General features: G+C 28.4%; 1 protein-coding gene across 1 annotated transcript in view; it reads right to left on the reverse strand.

The window, feature by feature from the left end:
• The window catches only part of LOC111637289 (laminin subunit alpha-1-like), a 136,137-nt gene that overhangs the window by 65,938 nt on the left and 44,185 nt on the right, over positions 1–26,014 (reverse strand). The window contains exons 15-30 of the mRNA XM_023382763.1: positions 25,658–25,813; positions 22,907–23,008; positions 22,601–22,812; positions 19,912–20,023; positions 19,724–19,837; positions 16,132–16,358; positions 15,692–15,900; positions 13,323–13,429; positions 10,505–10,682; positions 8,574–8,680; positions 8,302–8,485; positions 3,681–3,820; positions 3,349–3,582; positions 1,535–1,675; positions 1,273–1,443; positions 900–1,073 (exon numbers count right to left, since the gene is read on the reverse strand). Of these exons, the coding sequence (XP_023238531.1) occupies positions 900–1,073; positions 1,273–1,443; positions 1,535–1,675; positions 3,349–3,582; positions 3,681–3,820; positions 8,302–8,485; positions 8,574–8,680; positions 10,505–10,682; positions 13,323–13,429; positions 15,692–15,900; positions 16,132–16,358; positions 19,724–19,837; positions 19,912–20,023; positions 22,601–22,812; positions 22,907–23,008; positions 25,658–25,813 (2,568 nt within the window). The remainder of the gene's footprint in view (positions 1–899; positions 1,074–1,272; positions 1,444–1,534; positions 1,676–3,348; positions 3,583–3,680; positions 3,821–8,301; positions 8,486–8,573; positions 8,681–10,504; positions 10,683–13,322; positions 13,430–15,691; positions 15,901–16,131; positions 16,359–19,723; positions 19,838–19,911; positions 20,024–22,600; positions 22,813–22,906; positions 23,009–25,657; positions 25,814–26,014) is intronic.

The following is a 26,014-nucleotide window of genomic DNA, read 5'->3' on the forward strand; positions in this document are numbered from 1 at the left end:
TGTGGCCGCCAGCGCCAGAGATCCTGAACACTGTCTGGCAACACTTGCCAAGATCACGAACTCTGTCTGGCAACACTTGCCAACAAGAGTGGCTGGCAACGTCAAAAAAGAAAAGGCGCGAAAGTTCGTTGGATTTTGTCCGGGTGTTGCCCGAGGATGTCTGTGACAGTTCTAACCTTTTCTAATAAAGTTCTTTTTTGTTACTGTTCGTGTTTGCCTGCTTAATGTTAGATCTAAACATCAGTAGGATTGAATGACAAACTATAATAAAAATTTATTAAAAATCTTTTTCTAATTGCATTTCATGTTTGATGAAAAGTTAAAAACTAAAATCATTTTCTTTTATAAAAATTTGTATCATATATTTATAAAATATAAATAAAAAATACATTAAAAAATATTTAAAATGTATTGTTTAACTTGTTCTACTTTGTAGATATTAATTTTGAATTCATAATAATACTTTACTCATGCCCATCACTGGTACAGTCAGGTGGTCTGGATATTTTGGGTCCCATCCCTTACCACCCAGCCACCCATAACCATTGTGGGCCTGATCAAACCTATAATGGGTTTGCTAAAAAGGCCCTCTTAGTGCCCGTAGGAATGGAAGAGTTAAAAAACAAATAAAAAAATGAAAAATATACAGCTAAGTCCATAAAAAAAGGCTGCGGAAGAATGAGCCAATATATTCATTTTAATATGATATTTTTTTCATCATTATTTAATAAATTTTTATCATATTAAATTATTTAATTTAGTATGATAATTAATAAATACTAAAGCAATAATATATATAAGATGTGATATTACATATCAATAATACATTATTTACAAACTGTTTAACAAATTTGTAAGTTTTGCTAATTATTTCTTATTTTTTGACTAAATCGTCATACCTCATGCAAATGAACAGTATATTGATTGGAAAGAAATCGAGGCGTATGTGTCAGAACAAGACGTCCATTGCCTTGAATTATCACTAATGGATATCGATGTAGAAATGCATCAGGAAAATGGCTTCCACTATGACTTGTAACAGAAAACTGTAGTCTTCCATTATATGATAATACCTAATAAATAATATTTATATTATCAATAATTACAACATAATAGTGTAAACAGTATAGTAAATATTATAAATAACTTTATAAATAGTTATGATATCTTTCTTGTCTATATACTTTAAGGAATTAAATAATATATATATATATATAACTAATATCTAATTATTTATTATTACAAATAAAAATTTAATAAAATTATATTTACTTTATCTCCTAAAAATTCTTTTGGTAAATTCCAATATAAAGGTTGATCTAAAACATATGGTATATTCATTTTAGTATTAAGAGTTTGTCCTGGTATTACTCTGAAACCTTGAAGAGTAGATATTTCATCATTTCCGACTCCGAATTCCACTTCTCTGTCTGGTGCTGTTAACTACGTATTCATATTTAATAAAGTTTAGTATAAAACTTATATTTTGCTAATAAAGTTTAAATTTTATTAAATATTTAAATGAAAGAAATACCTTTGACCACATTAAATTTGCTTGATTACACTGTTGAGTGCGACCAAAACAAAAACATTCAAAACATCCTTTAGAATATGTTTCTAATAATCCAAATGCATTTTCTTTACATCTATCACATGTTTTTCCAATAACATTTTCCTATTAAATATATTATTATATAAGTTTAAATATTTATTTTAAAACATCTTAAAACATTAGTAACATTATTTTATATGCTTGCATTATTATGCAAAAAATTTTACACAATTTACTAAATATTTAAATATTTATCATCGTCATTCTTTGCCTAATTCCTACATTTTACACAATGATAAACTCCTGTATAAATCAAAATCTTTAAAATAATGGAACTATATACACAGCATATATAGTCATATAATAAACATATTCTGTCTAGTAATTAATTTAAACCTATGCTGAAAAAGTGTTATATTTTATTATGTTGTTGAACTCTGCTCGATTTTTGAATTGCTCTCTTCCAATTGTTACTATGATCCAGACTCTCATTTCATATTGTGCCACTACATGGCAAAAAGTTTTCTTTCTGTTGAAATAAGTATATACCTTGAGTATAAAATAGGTGTATATAAGACATAAATCATTCTTGTGTTTTTTGTGGAAGTTTTTCTACAGCGAGACTAATCCATGTCCGACAAGAATTTGTATAACTTTTATTATTAACATTAGCATTAACATGTGGTTGGTGACCCTGACAATGGTCTTACAATACGGCTGCTGAAGTATTTTATGGTTGGTCACATACTTCTACACTGTTTTCATATATAAGGAAATTATTTTAAAGAATGATTCTTGAAGTCTAGGAACTCATAAAGACTGATACATTCATCTTATAATTTCTGTTATTTCTGATACTACAAGTTCTAATGAACATCTGGTATGAAACACAAGCTGGCAGAGAGTCAACAGAAATCACATCTATTTTGCAAAGATATACAAAGACATAGCCAAAAAATATGTAATAACTGACAAGTTTGAAGGACAAAATAGAAACTGGAATATTTTTTCCTCGATATGTTTGTTGTTATTATACAAAGATATAGATGGTCAAATGTGGCATTATGCATCATGTTGGACTCTTATAGACACTGTCATTGTGTTTCACAATATGATTCATCAAAATTGCTTTCATGATTTGCATCTTATTCTGATGTTAAAAAAACTTACATATTGTCTACTATTTTACTGAATGCATTAATTTATTATTATTGTGGCATTTTTAAAGTAAATTGCACTTTCAAGTATCAGTTATTTTACACACATTTGTGCAATGCTGAAAAGTATATTTTGTCCTTGGATAAATGTGGACACACTGTATAATATGCTGTATGTGTTTTCTTGTGAACCAATAAAGAAGGCCAATCAATCAGACTACATACAGGTGATCAAAATTAAAGTGCCTCTATTCAACATTGTCTGGAAGGATGAGTAGCAGTCCAAACTCAGCCAAATTTGATTGTTTTGATGGTTTGGAATACATAGAAATCGTTTATGTCCAAAACTGTCAAAATTCATTATATATTTGAAAAATAATTCTATTTTTTATTTGTAAAATTTAGAAATAATTATAATTTTACCACAATAAACCCCCTAAACAGTGCAGTAAAAATTTATTTCTCTAACATTTTTGATCTTCTGGTAATTATAATTTTAGCAAAATTCATCAGCTCTGTCAAAGAAATTCTACTGAATAATGGTATATAATTGTTTTAAATATATAATCTAATTAATCAAATATTTTTAAAATATATGGTCCAGAAATATAAAATTATATTATTTAAATCTCAATTTACCTTACAGGGACATTGTCCTCTTTCATCACATTGACATTGACCTTCATCCAGATGACATCTAGTAAGATCAGTACCTGCAGAATTGCAATCACATTTGAAACAATTTGGAAATTGATAATAACCAAATTTGCATTTATCACAATGTCGTCCTTCGAATCCTTCTTGACAGAAACAATTTCCTGTTACGTCATCACATTTTTGATTGATAGATCCCCTAGGATTGCAGTTACATGGCTGAAATTACATCAAGTTTAAAAATAAAATGCATTTTCAACTGTAATGTTTTAATAACAAGAGTTATTAATTATCACTATTAATAACTTAATATTTACTTCACAACCTCCAATAGGATCATAACCATGGGCATTTGGAGTACAAAACTGACATCTATCTCCTTCTGTGTATGGAGGACAAACACATCTACCATTTTTGGGATCGCAGATTCGTCCTGGTACGTCACATGGATCACATTCTGTAAAAAAATTAATTTCACATAAATCTTAAAATATTGATATAATGACAAAATTTTAATATTTTTATTACTTTTAGTGAAATGATAATTTGATTTCTTTTTTATATTTNTAAGTCAAGATTTTAAACGTTCGCAAAAAACAATTTCTTTGAACTATTTTTTGAGCGTAAAAAATAAAACTGATATAAATTTTCTCATAAAATAAAAAAATATATAATTATTTTATTAAAGTTTTATACTTCTTCGGTTTTGCGTAGCAATTTATACTAATTAATAAATCTATTTCGCTAAATAATAAAAAGATACTTAATAAATAATGAGCATTTATTCAAATTTCTGTAGATGACACTCGAAAGGTTAAAACTGGAAACTATTTAATGGATATTTAAAGAGATAATTCAATGTTTAGTGCGCATCACTGTGCCTGTTTAAATGACGCTTAAGAAAGTCCAGAAATATAAAATTATATTATTTAAATCTCAATTTACCTTACAGGGACATTGTCCTCTTTCATCACATTGACATTGACCTTCATCCAGATGACATCTAGTAAGATCAGTACCTGCAGAATTGCAATCACATTTGAAACAATTTGGAAATTGATAATAACCAAATTTGCATTTATCACAATGTCGTCCTTCGAATCCTTCTTGACAGAAACAATTTCCTGTTACGTCATCACATTTTTGATTGATAGATCCCCTAGGATTGCAGTTACATGGCTGAAATTACATCAAGTTTAAAAATAAAATGCATTTTCAACTGTAATGTTTTAATAACAAGAGTTATTAATTATCACTATTAATAACTTAATATTTACTTCACAACCTCCAATAGGATCATAACCATGGGCATTTGGAGTACAAAACTGACATCTATCTCCTTCTGTGTATGGAGGACAAACACATCTACCATTTTTATTAAATTATTTAATTTAGTATGATAATTAATAAATACTAAAGCAATAATATATATAAGATGTGATATTACATATCAATAATACATTATTTACAAACTGTTTAACAAATTTGTAAGTTTTGCTAATTATTTCTTATTTTTTGACTAAATCGTCATACCTCATGCAAATGAACAGTATATTGATTGGAAAGAAATCGAGGCGTATGTGTCAGAACAAGACGTCCATTGCCTTGAATTATCACTAATGGATATCGATGTAGAAATGCATCAGGAAAATGGCTTCCACTATGACTTGTAACAGAAAACTGTAGTCTTCCATTATATGATAATACCTAATAAATAATATTTATATTATCAATAATTACAACATAATAGTGTAAACAGTATAGTAAATATTATAAATAACTTTATAAATAGNTTCACAACCTCCAATAGGATCATAACCATGGGCATTTGGAGTACAAAACTGACATCTATCTCCTTCTGTGTATGGAGGACAAACACATCTACCATTTTTGGGATCGCAGATTCGTCCTGGTACGTCACATGGATCACATTCTGTAAAAAAATTAATTTCACATAAATCTTAAAATATTGATATAATGACAAAATTTTAATATTTTTATTACTTTTAGTGAAATGATAATTTGATTTCTTTTTTATATTTTCAATTATTAACATTAAAAACAATTCAATGATAATTGTTAATGATATGCTTTAGAATTACACTCTAATTTGTTATATTTATACATCCTAAAGAAATAATTACATCCAACTACTTAAAACATAGAATCAAGAGTTAGAATTAGAATTTAACTAGTTGAAATTTTTTCCTTGGGTTAGGTCAGATCCTCAATGGAGTGAACAGTGTTGGATAGTCTGTCCTTCATGCAGGGCTAGGGCCATCAAGAGAGTAAGCTGAGGATTTTTCCCAAGCCTGGAGAAAACAGAGGCCCTTATTGTTCCTATCTCTAAAATTAATGTTAATTTTACTAACAAAAGTAAAATCTTTAAAATTGTTTTCTATTAATAAAGAAATACTATATATATTTCATTTGTTCAGAAAAACCAAATGACAAAAGGTTCCACTAAAAAGGCAAAATGGTCCTGTTCTACCCCCAGACCCCATACAAGTTTTCAATGGCCCTGACAAAAGCCCAATATATTTTGATCAAATCATTAAATCCAAGTCACTCAAGAGTAGAAGCCTAAGTCCATTACTATCTTGGTCATCCAGATATCAACCAATTAGCATTCATTTTCCTTTAAGTTTGTGAATGTTAATTGTTGATTCTAAATAAGTAAGTACAGGTAGCCCTCAGTTTACGTTGGCTCAATTTACACCGATTCACAATAACGCAGCTATGCAATTTGCCGTTTCCCGGTGTAATTCTCCGATTTTCCCTATATCAGACTGATTTTCATTTCAGTGTTGACGTATTTGCCGAGCTGCGACATTGTACATTCGTTAAAACAAAGATTTTTATAAATTTTTTTTATATTTAGTTTTTATAATTTTTATAAAAATATAATTTTTACATTTATATTTAGTTTTTCTGTTTAATATTATTGGGTATGTATACATTTGCATTAAATTAATATTAAAACACTAAATGTTTAGGTACCCACAAGTCAAGTTATCAAACTTAATAATCCAATAAATGCATCCAAATCCATAGTGCCAATGAATGTATCCCATATCAGTTCGTTTAGGAAAACACCTTACGACGCAGTAGCAGTTCCGGCAATCACAAACTACCGTTAGTGAGACAAATCTACTTCTCGTTGGCCAGACGATACTTTTTTTATTAGCCAGACGATATCTATCTCTCCTTATTCACCTTCAATTTTCCCGCTCAAACTGACCTTATACATGCGCTACGGCGACCGGTGGTCGACCAATCAGTGTCTCCGCTCATCCGTAGCTCTATGTCAGGTTAACGTATCCTTTCAACTATGGAAAGTTTGATGGATGAACTTTGTGAGTTAGACAATGATTGGGAGCGAAGTACAAATGTAAAAAGAAGCATCATTGCATCCATTCGACCATATTCCGAAATTCTCAATGAAAGAAAACAAAAATGTAAACAATTAATTAAAGATGGATACTTTTTCCGAAAAATTAAGAGATCCGAAACTAAATTTTTTTAACAAAAACATTTCACTTTATTTTACGATAAAATATATTTTAAAAATTAAAAATTTATATGTATTTTGTATTATATTGTATTAATAAACAAAATTATTTGCTTACTTTTCACTTATGTAGAACATAGGTTATATACCTCACTGTAAATATGAGTTCGTTTTACGCCGATTCCGGCTTTTGTAGGAACAGAACTGCAGTGTAAACCGAGGGCTACCTGTATAGTTGTAACTGACTTTTATCAGCTCTACTCTTGTTTAACATACAAAACTATAATTAAATGCTTACATACTTTTAGAAATCTGGATGATAAAAATATAATTATTCAGGATAGACTTTTCAAAATTTAACATTACAGCATCAGATCTACCTTAAAATTAAAATACTAATACAATTTTTATTTTATTTTTTATGATATATCAGGGTTTCTAAAACTATTTAACAACTTATTTTACTTCTATGTTAATATAGTTGTTTAACATGTTCACTGCCAGTTGATGAGATTTTGCATCATTTTCACATGGAATTTTTGGTAAATGGAGTTCACATTATTTTTCAAATGCTATTTATCATCATCTGGAAGTTTCTGAGATTATATTTTATTGCTTTGTTCCTTAGTCTCCCAGAAAATATTTAATTATAATAGCTTTTCATTATTTACATCAATTGTTCTCAAGCTTTCTGAGGCTGTAGAACACTATTCATACATATACTTTCTATTTAGCAGAGCATTAGCATCAATATATTCAAAAATTGATATTCAATTCCATGTTTACTATTCTCACAAAATAATGAACTTTATTGTATTGAATAAAACAGTAACATACAATTGTCTACAAATAAAGTAATATGTTATAGTACATTGGAATAAAGTTTAAATGAAAACTTTTAAAATCTTTTTTTGTGGAACACTTAGGGTAAGTTTGCAGAACAGTGTTCCATGGAAAATAGGAGTTCTGTAAACTATATGAGCATAAATGAGTGATTTTAATATGATATAAAACCACTGATTTATGTTCTCAGAGAGGTGCCAATGACTCAAGTTTGTGTTATCACATATCATTTTGTAAAGATTGCTTGAAATGAAAAAATTTTTTATGCTTTATCTGTGTAAAACAGTGACAAATTTTATGAAAAAACAAAAAAGTACATTTGGGGCAATTTAGCTTTACAGCCAGTGATGAAAAATGTATTAAGGAATGATCTGAACTGTTTAATTTTAGAGTAGAAATTAATTTTAAAAAGTGTACTTGAATCAAAACATTTCAAAAGCTTTACTCTACTAAAGAATATTTTTCTTATAATTTTAATTTAAAAGATATATGAATTTTATATCAAAACAATAAAAAGTTTAAATTGTAACAATTATAATTTATTTAGCTATTTTATTAATTATAAATCAAATAATAAGACCTACGACGACATCCTCTTGATGTATAACCATAATAACCACTAAGACATCGATCACATTCCTTGCCACCAATTCCAGGTTTACAATTACATTGTCCAGTAGTTTCCTCACAAACAGGTGATAAAATTCCAGTATTGTTACAACGGCATTGTTCGCATCCATCCCTTGATGCTATATTCCAATAACCAGGCTAAGAAAGAGATTTAAAAATCAACTAAACATATGAATGTTTTATGCATATTCTCTAAAGGTTACAATTACGTAATAAAATATCATACTTCACAGTGATCACATCTTCGACCAGTGACATGATGTTTACAAGCACACTGTCCAGATGTTTCATCACACCGACGATCAACAGAACCAATAAGATAACAATCACATGCTAGAAAATAAAAACCACTCATTATTTTAAGTATAAAAAATTTAAATGAAAATCAAATCAAATTAAACTATGAATGATATTCTTAGATAGAAATATTAAAATTCTATTTATCCACAGTATATTTAAAATATTTTCTGACATATACAAAATTAAGTAAAAGAGGCCTCAGACTGATTCAATAATTCAGAAGTTTATTACAGAAAGTTGAAAATTTCTTAAAACCAATTAAAATGCACTTACTTAATTAAAAAATAATAATAAATTTTAATAAATTTCTATGAAATTTTTGGAATAAAACTATCCATTTTCCATCAATAGAAGAAATTTTAGGAGAAAGAATTTGGAAAATTGTTAAAGTATAATTAAAACAGAACCATTTAGAATATCTGTAGGAATAATTGAGATAAAATGTACATTTTCTGATTTAACAATGAATACTTGGTTATTATTATTAAAATAGAAAAAGTGTAATAAATAATGTTAAACTAAACTTTGTGACAGAAAACTCATCTTAACACTTTCATTGACATTCATCCACTCAAATCTTTTTGCCCACACTTTCAACTCACTAGATTGGCACATTATCTATGTCTTTGCAGGAAACCCTCAAAATTCGTTTTCTGATTCCCACATATCTTAATTTAAAAATTACTATTAAACTATACTGTCCTATTTTTCATTAATTTCCACAAATTTCCATTCAAATTTTTTAGTTAAAAGAATCTTCATTATTTTAAATCTTTTTGCCCACTAAAAAGCCTTTTTTTTATATTATGGATAACAGTACGTTAAAGTTTGAGGTTCCAATCAAGACTCAAATCTGGGTCCTTAGAGCAGTAGGCTAAGGCTATCATTTATACAAATCTTTATCATCATCTATATAAACATGACGATTGTCTTCTCATCATGTCTGTAAACACAAGATGTCTATAAAATAAGCCCCATTTTCAAAAACTTATTATGCAAATACCATGGTATACTAGATGTGGCATTTGCACCTGCAACACCCCAGGTTCCACATCTGGTTACTTACCAGTGGAGGAACAATGGACAATACCAAGAAAAAAGACCATGTGAGGAGATAAGTCAATGTGCACAAGGAGGGATAAAAAGAGTAGTTGTCCTCAGCTCGCATTGAGTCCTGTATACATGGTCCAAGTGGTGTATGACATTCTTTATTAGATAAAACTTTGTTCAGTTACCTTGGTGTTGTTTGTTTTATCTGCACTATCTAAATCACTGGCAAATATAAATTCCATGACAACCACAATAAGGACATTGTTGTTTCTTCCCAAGTATTCTGTCTAACATCCTGGAAGCACATGATTGATATTCACCAAAAACACTAGATGACATGTGACATATGATGAATCCAGGTATATCTCCCACACAATGAATTACAAGTAAATCAAAGTGGGACTCACTTCATAGACACCCTGTATTAGTTTAATTTTTAAATAATTTATCAGTATAAATGCATTTATAAATATTTTAAAATAAAACTAGAAATATTTGAAAACTGCTAAAAGAAACGCTTTTAATTCTTTACAATGCAAATGAATATACATCAAAACATTTTATGCATAAATTAAAATATATTTAAACAGATAAATTAGCTAATTAAGAATGAAAAATTTGATTAAAATAAGACAAAGAATAAAAGTGATCTGAACAATTGTACTTTAATATAAATTTTATAATTTTCTGAAGCAAGTTTAATAAAACCAATATAGAAAAAACATCTAGAGTTAATACAAATACAGTTGTGTAATAAGTGTAAATCATTTGATTAAGTGAGAAAAAAAGGTAAAGAAAATATTACACCTTTACATCCTTCTTCAGAATATCCATAATGATTCTCAAGACATGAATCACATCTTGCACCAAATACACCTGGCTTACATATACAACGGCCAGTTATTGGATCACAAGTTTCTGATTTTGCACCAATCCGATTACACCAACAAGGAACACAACCGGCTTCAATGTTGCCATATCCATCCTAATATAAATATGCAATTTTATGTTATTTATTGTTAATTATTTTTAAAAATATATTACAATATTTATTAATTAATTAAAAAACAGATGTGTGCAATAAAACAAAATGCAACAACAAAAGGCAAATTAAATAATTCAATATCTACAAAAATAATGTTTTTTTCATTTCTAAACATTTTAAAATCATTTCTCCAATCATTAAGGTCTATCATTTTCTGTATTATTAGAGATCTTCAGACAACATTTACAGCTTGAATAGCTCCAATAAAACAGAAAATAATTGACTCTAAAATCATTAATGGTAAGTAATTACTTTTCAGCTCACATAAAATATTCATCAAAAATTTTCTTTGAAAAATTGTTTTAATTTGAGAAATATTTCAAGAGTCGTTATTGTGATAAAATAAAAAGTATATACAGTAGACCTCTATAAAATGGGTTCATATGATACAGATTCGTATATAACAGCAAAAAAATTGCGATCGTATTCATATAAACACACTAAAAGAGACTCTTATGATATGGTAAAACGTCATCGCTGACTCATGTTGCAACAGGATTGGTCAAATCTAGACCAATAGTGAATATTGTACAAACCATTGAGTTTAAATGAGCAGCAGCCCTACTAAAAACCATTTATTATTTAACAGCCATAAAATTTATATTTATATTAATGATGTCTGCAAAGTTCAGCAATTTTTTCGCAGAAAAATAATTTATCAGGAAACACATGCCCGCCATTCGATATGCTGCTCCACGATGAAAACAAGCTTAAGAAATGGCATCATTGAATAATGCACACTTGGTAAGTAATCCTACAATTTTTTGTTTATAGCATAGTTTATATGGATTATTCCCAAAAAATTATATGTGTTTTAGAAATGTTGAGTCAAATTAGTCTAGAATCGATTAATTTTATGGAAAAAAAACCTTTCAAACAGCTGTAGTCCATAAACTGCATACATGCTGGGCTGTAATTGGCTCATGTATTTAAGGACTCGTAAAACACGAATTTCATAAAACACAGAACGTATCTACTGTGTTATAGGGTGTCTACTGTATATTGATTTCTAAAAATTCATTTCCATGCATTACAAAAGCTGCTTGCAATTAATCTGCTCATTTGTCCAAAACCTTGCTTTCTCTACAGTTTTTTTTTTTTTTTTTTCAATCTGTCAACTCTCTCTACAAACAGGTGTTTCTTAATTATTACATTTTATTTCTCTTACTTCCTTATTCAATTTATTGTGTAGATTTTCTACACTGTCTTTGCTATTACATTTATTACATTGAATAGCATACCCATTTTTAATATGCATTGGCTGGCTGCAGTTGAGTCCATGGGTATCCTTCTCTTCTGTTGGAGGTACAGATTCCATTGACAATGATCTCCTCAGCCTCTATTGGAAGTTGGTCACACTTGATAGGGTTGACTGAGATGACAGTGCTGGTGGCCCCGGGGCTGTGTTGAAATGTATTCCAAAGCGGAAAATGACAAAGAAGCTTGGATAAAGTCTGCAGCACTGAGTATGCTTGCACTAAGGTGAAGATGCACAATTGAAAGACAGGTAATGAAGCTCTAGGTGCCCTTGAAACTTGGGTTCTTATATGTTTTTTTGGGTCGCATATCAACCACATCAATTGGTTATTTTCCCTCATCCACACCGTTTAATTGGTCATCACTTGTTGCCAGGTGTAAAACAACTGGAACTTGGGCTGTGGAATGGGTCAAAATCAATAAATGCGACCGCAACCGGAGACAGTTAATCTTAGGACTCACATAATTCATTTTTCTGTTGTTTTAAATACATAAACTACTCTCTGTTATTTTTCTCATTAGATCAAACATTTCCTTATTTGGACATACACCCACATCTTTATATCAACAATCTCATGTAATTATTTTATAACATTCCTTCATATTTTTGTGTGGTTCCAGGGTGTTTTTGGATTCTCACATCCAACTGCTCATGAAAGGTTTTAAATTCTCTTCGTACATTGCTACAGACACTACAAATTAAAATGATTTTACTAAATAAAATATATGTTCTGTTCTTAAAAAAAAGAGAAAGTAAATGTCAATCTTCATTTAAGGTTACTGTGCTTAACTATATTAGAAATGTAAAAAAAATAACAGCTTCTATGAAAGAATTTTAAGTTATTTATACATTTGATATAGTGTCTAATTGTGTTTTGTTATAATTATAAGGTTAAATAAGGTAAAACAATCAATTTTTCATAAGGCTCATTAACAAAATAAAGAATTTCTATGTTAGGCTAATTGTGCATTTTGTTTATTGCATATGTCTTTTATACTTCAATATTAAGTAATTTAACAAATTTAATTACTTAATATTGTAATATATTTATGAAGATAGATAGCTCTTTCACTGGCAAGAACAGCAATTTTTTTTGTGCTTGCTATTTCTGATAATACCTGATTCTCTCAAGAATTTCTCATACTTGATAATTTTAACATGATTAACCTGCCAGTAGGTTTTATCAAGCAAGAACCAAACCTGCCAGTGAAGAGATTAACAATAAATAATTTAATAAACTAACTTTTTAAATATATCATACTCACAACTTGTGCTTTATTTACATGTTATAATAGTAATTTATAATTAAATTATAAACTTACAGCACATCTATCACACTTTCTTCCAAGGTAATTAGGTTTGCAAATACACTGCCCTGTGGTTTGATCACACTCATCAAATTCAGAGCCATGCTGATTACAATCACATGCTATAAAAAATAAAATTAAAATAATTTATATATTTAATGATGATGATAATTTAATTATAATTTATTCAATCTAGAACAAGCTGTAAAGTCAATAACTGTACATTTCACATTTTACTTAATATATTTTTATTCAGACATCTCCAAAACTTCAATCAAAATCCAAATTATAAGAAAATTATAATTTATCAGAGTAAATTCCTTAACTCTCATCCAGGCATGGCAATTTTTGTAAAGTCATTTGGTGCATTGTATCAACTGGATACATAAAGCAAATTAATGAAATTCTTATATTTTTATTGATATATGCTTGACAATTATTATATCTTCTATTTCTACATTTTCTCTACTATCTAACAGTATAAAATACTTATGGGTTAAAAAATAAGATTTATATTTATATTTTCTGTACAGTAATTTGATCTGTAAATGCAAAAAACTAAACTTATTAAATATCATCTTACTATAAATAATTTCAACTTTCACTTATTTTATTAAATTTCACAGGATCTTATTATTTTTCAACTTCAGGGTAGTAAAGCTTTGTATATTTTCTCCCGCAAAAGTAATAGACTCTACTACTTCCCCACCATGAAGGACAACAAAGTGCTAATCATTTTATTACTTTTATTTTATTATTATTATTTTATTACATTGTTTTCAAAAACTCTGGTGTCTGTCAGTAGTGGGTTAAATGACTAACAAATATTTTTCTTGCACTCAGGGAAATGTTTTCTTTTAGATTTAACAACTAGTATTGCCAGTAATGCAGATTATAATTTTATTTTTAATAATTATAAAAATATTGATAAAATTATCAAATAAATGTTTGGGTCAGAATTACTAAATGGTATCGCTATGTAATAAACATAAATTTTAATTGTTGCAAAAGTTAAAATATTAAATTTCTTATCATGTTATGATCGCAAGACAGCGGAGTGATAACATGGAAGTGAGAAAATCGCATTGTCAAAAAAGCTGCAATAACATATTTGAAATGAATTGGGATTGGTCCTGTCAGTGAAACCAGGAGAAAAAGATAGAATGTGTAATATTGTGGTAAAGATTAAATATTCTACATTGTTTTTTTATTGAATTGCAATTGTTGTGCAAGGATACAGCACTCTCATGCTGCAGGAGATTTTACTGCAGGTTGTAGTGAGCTATTGTTTTTGTAAAATTTCTCTAAAAAAAGTCATAAATTTGAAAACCACTGTGGGAATCACTTCAGAACATATCAATTGAGGATTACTACAAAGTCCATGATTCAACTATTATTTATTTTTGAGAAATTCAATTAAAAAAATGCCATGTATCTGCTGGATACATGCACAACTAAATAAGAGTTAAATACTTAATTTAAAATGTTGAAATGTTTATCAAATAATTTATGCTTATGAAAATGGGTGAGCAAAGTTCAAAAGTATTTGGACTTATTTGAATAAAATCATAATTTTATATCATTGTTATTCTGTTTATTTTCTAACTAAAGACAATATTTTTTTTCTTTTTAAATAAATAAAATTGTTATGAAAAAAATTAATTTGATTTGTTTGATATTTATTTATTTATTTTTACAAAAAAAAAAAGGCAATGTCTCATAGACAATAAGTGCCTCCCTCAGCACAACAATTAGATAAACATATCTGGTTAACAATCATAGAACAAAATTATTATAAAAAACTCAAATAAATTATACTGTGTAAGTAGCAATGCATTTCTAAACTGGTCCGAAGAAAAATGTAAGTACAGTCTTCTGAAAAGAATGATACAAACATCTATTTATTTGTTGCCTCTAGGAAGCACCATAAACAAAAATGGCAACTCACAGAGAGAGTGGTTTGTGTTCTGCAGTTTATAGAGTCAAAATCAGTTCATGGTGGATCACTTTTAAATTATCTGAAAAACTCAAAAAATGTATCAAAAATCATGTTCCACATGTTTGTTTATGGTACTTTCTATATGCAGTAGATAAAAAGATGTTGGTATGCAGGTGGTAGCTGAAATTTGGACATTTCCACTATTGATTGGTATGAGTAATAATTAACATAATTACAGTAATTTAAAATGGTATAATTCTTTTTGAAAGATTCTGTAAATATACATAGTTAGATTTTGCGTTATGACTTTCTGGCTTACAATAATCCATACTATGACAGATAAAACTAGTATCAGTGTATGAAGAAAATTATTTTCAGAACAAAACAATCAGTCACACTCAACTCAATTCCATATTACCTAAATATTAAAAAATAAAGTACTTACGTCTACAATCCTGAAGTTTTGGATTGCCATAATGTCTGTCTAAACATTCACCACAGTTCCATCCTCCAGTATTTCCCAAACACCTTAAACACTGCCCTGTAACATGATCACAATAACCACTAATGGAAGTATCTACATTATTATTACAGTCACAGACTTGACAAAAACCACCAGGAACTTTAGGATTGCCAAAATAACCATCACTGCATCTAAAAGCAAATATATGGCCTAATTAATCATCATAAAAACAAATGAATGAAAGTACTTGAAAATAGAATAATTTTATAAATTGAAATAAATTGAATATTATTCTATTTTCAATTTATTTCACCTTAAATGTCATTTCTTTTATTAGTTTATTTATAAAAAACAGGTTTTCTTCCAAATGTTAAAATATTTTTAATTGTTTTTAAACTAATTCATAGTAGTTTTAATATTACCTTTCACATTTATTTCCTTCATATCCAGGAGGACATGACAAACAAATATAATCTTTTACACCTGCTTCAGGTGTAATTTCTCTGCATGTTGGAGAAAAATTATTTTCTGGGTTCTCTAATGGACAAGCACATCGTTTACAATCTCCTGATGTTCCTTCTCTTGCATCACCATAATAACCTGGTAAACAACGATCACATTTATCTCCAGTGGTATGATGCAGACAATTCTATAATGAAAATTTTGTCTTATTAAAATATAAATATTATAATTATTCTTAAGATATTTTATGATGATAATTTAATTATAATTTATTCAATCTAGAACAAGCTGTAAAGTCAATAACTGTACATTTCACATTTTACTTAATATATTTTTATTCAGACATCTCCAAAACTTCAATCAAAATCCAAATTATAAGAAAATTATAATTTATCAGAGTAAATTCCTTAACTCTCATCCAGGCATGGCAATTTTTGTAAAGTCATTTGGTGCATTGTATCAACTGGATACATAAAGCAAATTAATGAAATTCTTATATTTTTATTGATATATGCTTGACAATTATTATATCTTCTATTTCTACATTTTCTCTACTATCTAACAGTATAAAATACTTATGGGTTAAAAAATAAGATTTATATTTATATTTTCTGTACAGTAATTTGATCTGTAAATGCAAAAAACTAAACTTATTAAATATCATCTTACTATAAATAATTTCAACTTTCACTTATTTTATTAAATTTCACAGGATCTTATTATTTTTCAACTTCAGGGTAGTAAAGCTTTGTATATTTTCTCCCGCAAAAGTAATAGACTCTACTACTTCCCCACCATGAAGGACAACAAAGTGCTAATCATTTTATTACTTTTATTTTATTATTATTATTTTATTACATTGTTTTCAAAAACNATCTCAAGAATGGGAAGGCCAGGTGGCCGAGCGGTCAAGGTGGCAGCCTACCGCTCAGGGGGACCTGGAATCAAATCCAGATGGGTTGAAATTCCCCAGAAATTTTTCAGGGGGGGGTCCAACTGGATATGTCAGACCACCCCATCTCTCACCACCTGGCTGCCCCATTGTAGGCCTGGCTGCACCCATAATGGGTTTGCTAAAAGAGGCCCTCTCAGTGCTCACAGGGTGTTAAAAATAAACAAAAATTTCAAGAATGGTGTTAGATAGATAAAAGATGAGACCAGATATAGAAACTTTAGGGGCAGGATGCCCCAGTTAACTATATTCAAATGTTTGATACAAATCCGAAGTAATGTTGTAATGTTATTTCAATTCAAAAATTTTCTCCTAAAAGGGCACTAGATAGATGACCAGCACAACTCTATTGTCAAAGGAAAAGTATGATGTACAAGGGTAAGCTATTACTAATTTGAGGTGGCGAGCATATATGTTAAATTAAATAAATTAAAAATTGCAGTCTGGCATTGCGATGATGTCATGGTAAATAATTGCTCATAATATTTATAATTTCATTTGTTTAAAAAAATCTAAAAAAGAATTCTCATAAAACTGATAATGGTAATATTTGCTAATAAGTGTAGTACTTGATGACACAAAGTAAATCTAAAGTCAAACTTGGCTAAGATTTCAGTCATTTATTTTCATTTAAGATATTTTGAAACAGATATATTTTGCAGAAATCTCCAAATTTCCAATCAAAATTCAAAATTATAAGAAAATTATGCATTATTGAAATGAAATCTTTAAAAATTTTACTTCAATGAAAATTTATATAATTTTCTTTTGACTAAAGTTTTGGCGATTTCTGAAGATTCAAGGTAATTCTGATATTTGAATGTTGTTGAGCAAAGAGGAAACTAATTAACAGTATTCTGAGATATGATTTCTTAACTAAATGCATAAAGAAAATAATCATGCACTTTTTGAAACTAATATGAGGCATTAGTATTGGGCATGGATAGGTAGCTTCCTGTTTTGTCTATCATGCTGTGTATACACTGTCTAAAAATTGCTTCTTTTGTCTTAAAATTTGGGTATTTTTGAAATGCTGGTTAATTGGTGTTTGCTTCAGTACCAATGATAAAAGTCATCCAGGTTAGAAATTTCATAAAATGATCTGATAAAAAAAATAAATACAGAGTAAAGATAAAAACTGGAAAGAAAATCAGTTCATACATTTGAATCTGTAGCAGGCAAAATTGTAAGGATAGTTAGTTTTGAATAGTTTAGAGTAATTATACTCTACAAATGTAAATATATTTTTAATGAACAATTGAATGGAAGATTATTACATCACACCCGGTATTATAACAGCCATACTTTAACCTTTTGATATCTTAACAGTTTACATTTTAAACACTAATAACACAATGCTAAGAAATAGTGAACTTTCAGAAGCTGAAATTTGAAATATACAAGGGGGTGCAAAAGTAGGTATACAGTTGAGAATCTGAGAAATACAAATGTTTGGTGTTCATTATTATTATTTTTATTATCTTTTATTAGTTTTTCCTTAGTCCTTATTTGTGATTTAATTTGTACATAAAAATAAATGTTTTTTCTTCAGAAGATTTCAAATACAGTTAATTTCAAAAACAGTTTAAAACTATTTTAATTATCATCAAACATTAATGACAATGATTAACATTGTTTTGTTTTTATTATTATTTATCTAAAACTTCAAAAATATATTACAAATTACAGTTGAGAAATTAAAACTAAATTGTTGTTCTCATAATTCTGTAACAAGATTGAAAATGAAAGCCAACAACTGTAAAAGCATCAGTTTATACTTATTATTTTAAGCTTGTGTACCTTTCTAAAAGTTCTGCCTTTGACCCTGTTGTCTTGACTCCTAATTCAATTAATTTCTTTCATAACTCAGCAGCACATAACAATAAAATTCTTTAATTACATTGTACATTGTTTAAGTCCATGTTTTTATAAGTAAATTAAAATTTCCCATTCAGATTCCACTGTTTACTCACTACCAGAAGTTAAGTATACATCAAGCTGACACTAGCATCTCCAGCAGGAATGGATCTACATATGGACTAATAGGGCTTAAGTCCTGGGCCCCCAAATGTCAAGGGCCCACAAAAATTGAATTATCATCATAAATTTTTAATACTTTTTCATTAACAATGAGCACTTATCATATAGTAAAAATAGTTAACAGGTTTTTTTTACTCTTTTGCCCTGTGGGCACTAAGAAGGCCTTTTTTAGCAAGCCCATTAGAGGTTTGGCCTGGCCCATAATGGGGAAACCAAGTGGTGAGGGACAGAACCCAACATATCCAAATGAACAACTCCCCAAAAAATTCATGGAGATTTTTCAACACATCCAGATTTGATCCCAGGCCCCCCCAGAGAGTGGTAGACTGCCACCTTGACCACTTGGTTATAGTTAATAGATAAGGTTAGGTTTGGTAAAAATGTGGCCCTATTGGACTTCAATAAGCCCTAGGATGCAAAAAAACTGAGATCTGCCTCTGTTCTCAAGTAATGAGATTTAAATCCCATTAATGTAGAAGTATTTGGTGTTTAAGTGAAAAATAAATTAACATTTTATAATTTTATATAATATAAAGTTAAAAAAAAAGATAGTATCTGACCTGACACTCTCCAGTAATAGCATCACAGGATTCAGCATGATTATAGCAATCGCATTTTTGACAAACACCTCCAGGTAATGTACTATTTACACGTCTGAAACCTGGTACACATAACTTTAAAATACATAAAAATAATAGTAAATATAATGATTTACTCATCTTAATAAATAATGACAATGAAATTATACCTCACAAGATAGTCCTGTATAGCCTAATGGGCAAATGCATTTTTCAACAGCAACCATTTTCTTTAAGCTCTTGGAAGATTTAGATGCAGTTTCTAATCCAATGTCTTTTAAACTATAAAATCAATTGATAAATATTTTATATATAAAAATAATAAATTTATTTAAATTTCTCAATACATAGTAAAATTAAACATAAATATAAATCACTACAATTATCATGATACTTTATAATACACAACAATAATTTCAGTAAAAAGTCAGTATAATGAACACTTCCAGGATAGAACTGGACAGAACAAATCAAATACCATTTACAAACTCTGGTGTTAGTCCTGCAAAGAATGTACAGTACAGTATATTTCTAGCATTTCCAGTCAAATTTAACAGAATGTTTGAAGAATATCTGTTATATTTGAAAAAAATGCACATGCATCCACCAAGGAATAAAATTTAAATGAAATGTTCAAAAAACAATTAAAAACTAAAGGAAAAATGCAAATTCATCAAACTTGGATTTAAAAATGATCATCATCATAAAATTCCTGGACACTAACTAGATGACAGCATGGCTAAAAGAGAGCATCCTAGCAGGCTTGTCATGCTTATGAAATTGATCTTTCATCTTTGGTGTTGATGCATGTGCTCTAACATTCATAAGTGACTTTTGACTGTCAGTATATTTGTGTGAGGTCCCATCATGAAATCTGCAAAAGTTGGTTAATTTAGAGAAATATTTAATTGTTTAAGAAAGGCAGAAAAAATGTTTGTAGTTGGACACTTTTTGTTTATGTTAAAACTGCAATGCAGATTCATAAATCATAGAAAAAATATCGTCCTATGATCAATGAGAGATTGAATTCAGCTTTGATTTTGACCTCTCCTGCGCTCTAGGTGAGTTTAAGAACGCTTAGTAACAAAGGACCAGCCACTCGAAAAGCACAGATGAGGAAGATCAACCAATCGGAATGGCCGATAAAAGGAATGAGATTGATATAATCCCTGTCATTCAAAGACACATTGCACTTGGTTATTTAACATTCCAAATAACCAAGATGTTGTGTTCAATATGTAAGATGCAGTTTTTTGCAAATTGTGTCAATCCTTAACTTGTGCCATTACTGACTTAAACAGTGTTGCCTAAAACAACCACCAGTCTCCCCTCCTTCTAATGGATTTGGGGCTACCTTAGATCAGCAATCTCCAACAAACAACATTGAACACTCGGGACATCAGAACTGCCAATCATTCTACCAGTCTTTGATTTTGGAACAAATTGTTTTATATAGAGTAAGTTAATTTATGCTACAATAAACGGTTTTTGTTGTAAGGACATGTGTCATCTCTGCCTCCAGCACCACCACCCAAATACAAACAGTCCCTTAACTCTCCCTGACACGGGATTAACCATTTCCCCCCTGAAAGTCAGAAAACTCACACTGGTGTCTGAGGAATGGAATTTTAGGTCCCCAATCTCCACCAGGTCAGTGAACTCACAATTGTGGGGACACCAAAATACATTTGTTATAGTGAAATTTTCTCTCACTAAAATATAGTAAAATTGCCAGAATGTTGAAAAAGTTACTATATAATGAAAATGCTTACATCTTGAGAGAAAGGAATCTTTAAATTCTGTTTATCTTCAGTAGTTTTTTAATCTTGTCCATCATGGGCCAAGTCCACAACAGAAAGTGATAATGAGAAAGAGGCCCAACATATATACAATAGAATCACCTCTAAGATATTCTGAACAGACTGGGACTGGAACTGGAACCACCCCAAAGTGGCAAACTACTGTATTTACAGTTTCTGTGAAAAAGTAAAGTTAGTGCCTCTACAAAAAACATTTTGTGTTTTTGAGAATTCAATACCTTTGTCTTAGTGTGTGGCTAACATGCCTTTGTCATGTTTCTGTATTGTGTGCTTTATACTTATCTTACTTGCTTCATTAAAAATGATTTTGTTACTATAATCAGTCTTAATTATATATTTAAGCAGCAACTTAACCATCTGGCAATCTACATTTGTAAAAATAAAACTTTGTAGTCAGCACTCTCTTGAATAAACAGCTGACCAACAAAATATCACATACTCCTCTCCAGAATAATCATTATTTATTGCTGAAACTAGCCAATAATTTTCAATTGTACTGTATGTATAGTCAAAGTCTTTTCCATAAATCCATGAATTGTCACAGTATTCTAACATTCTACCTGGCATATCTTTTCACTTTAACAGAAAATTGCACAGGCTTTACATTATATTAATTAACTATGCTAAAATGTACAGTAATGACACTACACTAGAAACTAAATCAACCATTATCTAAGTTTTCTTAATTATAGACTAAAATTAATATATATAGGTAAATGTCTCTTCAATCCGAACAAAATTTCGGTAGACTTTCTCACTTGTTCGGATTGAAGAGACATTTACCTATATAATACGTAATACAGCTACCATTTGAAATTCAACAATAAAATTAATATATACAAGAGATTATTTACAGATTAATTTAGATTAATTTGATAACTATTCTGAAGATAGAATTCTAATCCTAAAAATTTTATATAAAATGAAAATAATTCTATAAAAATGGAGCATGTTTACAATTCTTATATAAACATATAAACTTAAAATATCACATTAAAATATATTACTTATTAAAACATCATAAAAAAAATTTTCTTACATTCCTTCCACTTGATCTGTATGAAATTTTGCACGAATAAGAAGTCTATTTACATTATTCAGAACAAATGTAAATGTTTCTCTGCTAACAGGACTTGCTCGACCTGTACTTGTAATATAGAACCAATTTTGTTCTCTCAAAGGCATTCTGATAGTAAAAGTGTCTTCTTCTGGATGCATACCCCAATTATATCCAAGACGTACATTATTACCCTAAGTACAATATTAAATAATCTAAATTTCAAAAGTTATAAATAAAATATATTTAAATATTAAAGATACACATTATTTAAATATATAATTGTACCTCTAATATTACATCTGGATCTTCTGTATATTGACCTGATGTGTCACCTCTAGCTATGATATATCTAATACGGAATGATAATTCTCCTCCATATGAATATAACTATAAAATTAAGTATATACAATAAATTATTAATTTATTTTATGAAATATTTATATTATTTTAACTATCATGAAAGATACTTTTGCAACAAACTACTTTCAGTAATTTGTACTTTGATAAACTTAAATAACTTTATTGATTACAAGTTACTTAATAAATCATATTTTTACCATGTAATAATATTCAAATCAAAACATTGCAAAGAACTAATATACTAATATTTTTTAAATTTTATATATATTATTCATTTTTGAGAATTAAGAAATTAATCATAATGATATTTGCTGGCTATTTCAACTTAGGAGTACACAACTTTTCAATATGTGACTTCTGCAGTTAGATGTCAAATACATATGATTTTTGAATTTTGATTCTTTAATTAGTGAACCTTCCTTATAATTCTTTGATCTTGTGTGATTTCTAGGTTATTCTAATTAGAATATAAATATTACAATAACAACTGAATGATAAAAGTCCAAATCATTATGATTTGTTTTGATATTATTTTGTGAAAAATTTATTTTTATGCTCAGTGCTGGCTTGCTGGTAACTTGTATCTGAGTCAAAACCTATTTTTGCTGTCCCTACTTTTAGAAGAGTTGCTTATAGAGAGCACTTTTAGCACTGGCAATCTTCTATGAACTTAAATTAACACATCAAAAACCTTTAAATTTCCAGTACGAAACGAATATAGTCACTGAACTAACATTTTCGATCTTTAACCAAGATCTTCATTAGGTTCATTGTCATTCTAAAAATGGAATGTTGAGAATATAGAACATTTTTTAATACAAAATTCAATCTTCTTCAGTATGTAATAAAGAGCAAAAATTTTCATTTTGTACCGGAAATTTAAAGGTTTTGGATGTGTTAATTTTATATGTACCAGTATTTATTGGTAAATTTTGTCTTTTATGAACTATTTATAAACAACTATAAAGGACATTTATGGGACTTTGCTGTATTCAGATAATTATTTTTATTTATTCTTTGATGCTCATTTTGCTGCATCTCTCAATTTGTCACTTGAGACAATTACCTGATTGCCTCTCCCATCAAGCCAACCTTGTTTGGAATATAATTCAAATTGTTTTTAACTTGTTATATTTTTTTAGTTTAGAAAGTTTTCTGATGTTCAATCTTATTATCAGTTATTACCACTTTAATCTAAGAGAAATTTTTAGTTAATTGCATTTTACTTAAAAATAAATATATTATCTTAAAGTCATTATATTCATATTGATATGAGTATCAATAGAAATTTAAATGCTTATCCATCATCAAAGATTATAATAAAACACAGCTAAAATAATACAAATATTATTACAATTATTGTTGGAAATTGACATTCAAGCCTATTTTTTATACAACAAAAACTAAAAGTCATATAAAAAGATAACAAGGTAATTAGAACAGCTTAAAAAATCAATTAATATAGAATAAAGTTTGTATAATATTATGGATTACTTTAATAATATATAAAATTAAACCATAAAAATAGCCCTTAATTTCAGCTTTTTGGTTAATCATTATTCAGTATGTACTAGGCTTAAATTTGTTATTATATATAAATAAATCTTATAAATCAGATAAATTTATGTAGATGACACCATAAATTTCTTCACATTTAAGTTTAAAGTTCTTTTGAAGACTATATAATCCTTGATAATTTTTATGTGTAAAATACTTATAAAAGTTATTAAACTCAGGACTCCCTCAATGGGTGAGGCAATAGGTCAACAGGCAGTCACCCTGTTGCCCTATTTATAAAAAAAGAAGTTTACTTTTATTATTTATTGTACAGTTCAAAGAATATATTTCATCCATTGATAAAAACTTAATTCTGTATTAAGTTTTTATTGGTACAAACTGAGTATCATGCTCTACGTTTTTGGAAAAAGAATATGACATCAAAAATTCCTTTGGCATTTTTAACATACATATTATGATTAAGCAAAAAAAATATGTTGAGTATATTGGTAGGGAAATTAATTTTTATACTGGCAGTGAGTGTGTTATAGTTGTTTATAAATAGGTCATATAAAAGTTCCAGTGCTAGAAGTGCTTTCTATTGGCAACCATTCTGGAAACACAAGTAGGAAAAATCAGTTTTATCTCAGGTGAAAGCTCAAGCCAAAGTACTGATTAGACTATCAACATAGAGGCAATAATGATATGTATTTAGTCAGAACAGCAGGAGAAGTGTCTACTGAACTGATTCAAAGGTAAAAATAATTATTTTTAAACCATAAGCTTCAAATTAAAAAATGATATTTGAAATTACTATTAATATTAAAATATGTAAGATATTAACATTTTTACATATACTAATTGTAACCTATCAAAATGACAAAAGAAAAAATAAAATTCATCAATTTTAAACTAGACAAAGCATCAAAGTAACTTATTTTCTTGAATTGAATTGAAACTAAAAAATTATTATAAATTTAATTATTCTATAAAAATTTGAATTCAAATGCAGCAGATTCCACCAATAAAAAAAAATGATTTGTGTAGAGATTCAGATGTACAGACATAATAGGATATTTTACTATTAGATGTAGAAAAAATTCTCAATATTAAATTATTATTTAACAAATTTTAGGATATTATTAATGATAATTAACATATATGCTTTATTTTTCTTACCTTCTTTCCTATATAATCTTTTGGAGCTAACCAATAATAATTATCATAAGGTAGCATATCATCATTAGCAATCATAAATTGCTTATTATGCATAGTAGGATAAGCAATTCGATGTCCATCAATATCTGTCACTAACCATCCTTCTGTTTTAGTAATCTGAAAATTTTAAATTTGTAATATTATATTTACTTTAATTAGAATTTTCATTAAAAATAATCAATGCCCTGCCAAAATAAATAGAACATGATAACATTTGGAGAAATTAATATCAAGTGTATAATTATTAATTTTCTAATTGATAAAGTATAGCTTATAAATTTTATTTACAACTTTTTTATATAATTTATAACTTACAAT

This window comes from Centruroides sculpturatus, unplaced genomic scaffold, assembly GCF_000671375.1.
Source record: "Centruroides sculpturatus isolate CEXI.00-Female unplaced genomic scaffold, Cexi_2.0 scaffold1084, whole genome shotgun sequence".
NCBI classification, from domain to species: Eukaryota; Metazoa; Arthropoda; class Arachnida; order Scorpiones; family Buthidae; genus Centruroides; species Centruroides sculpturatus.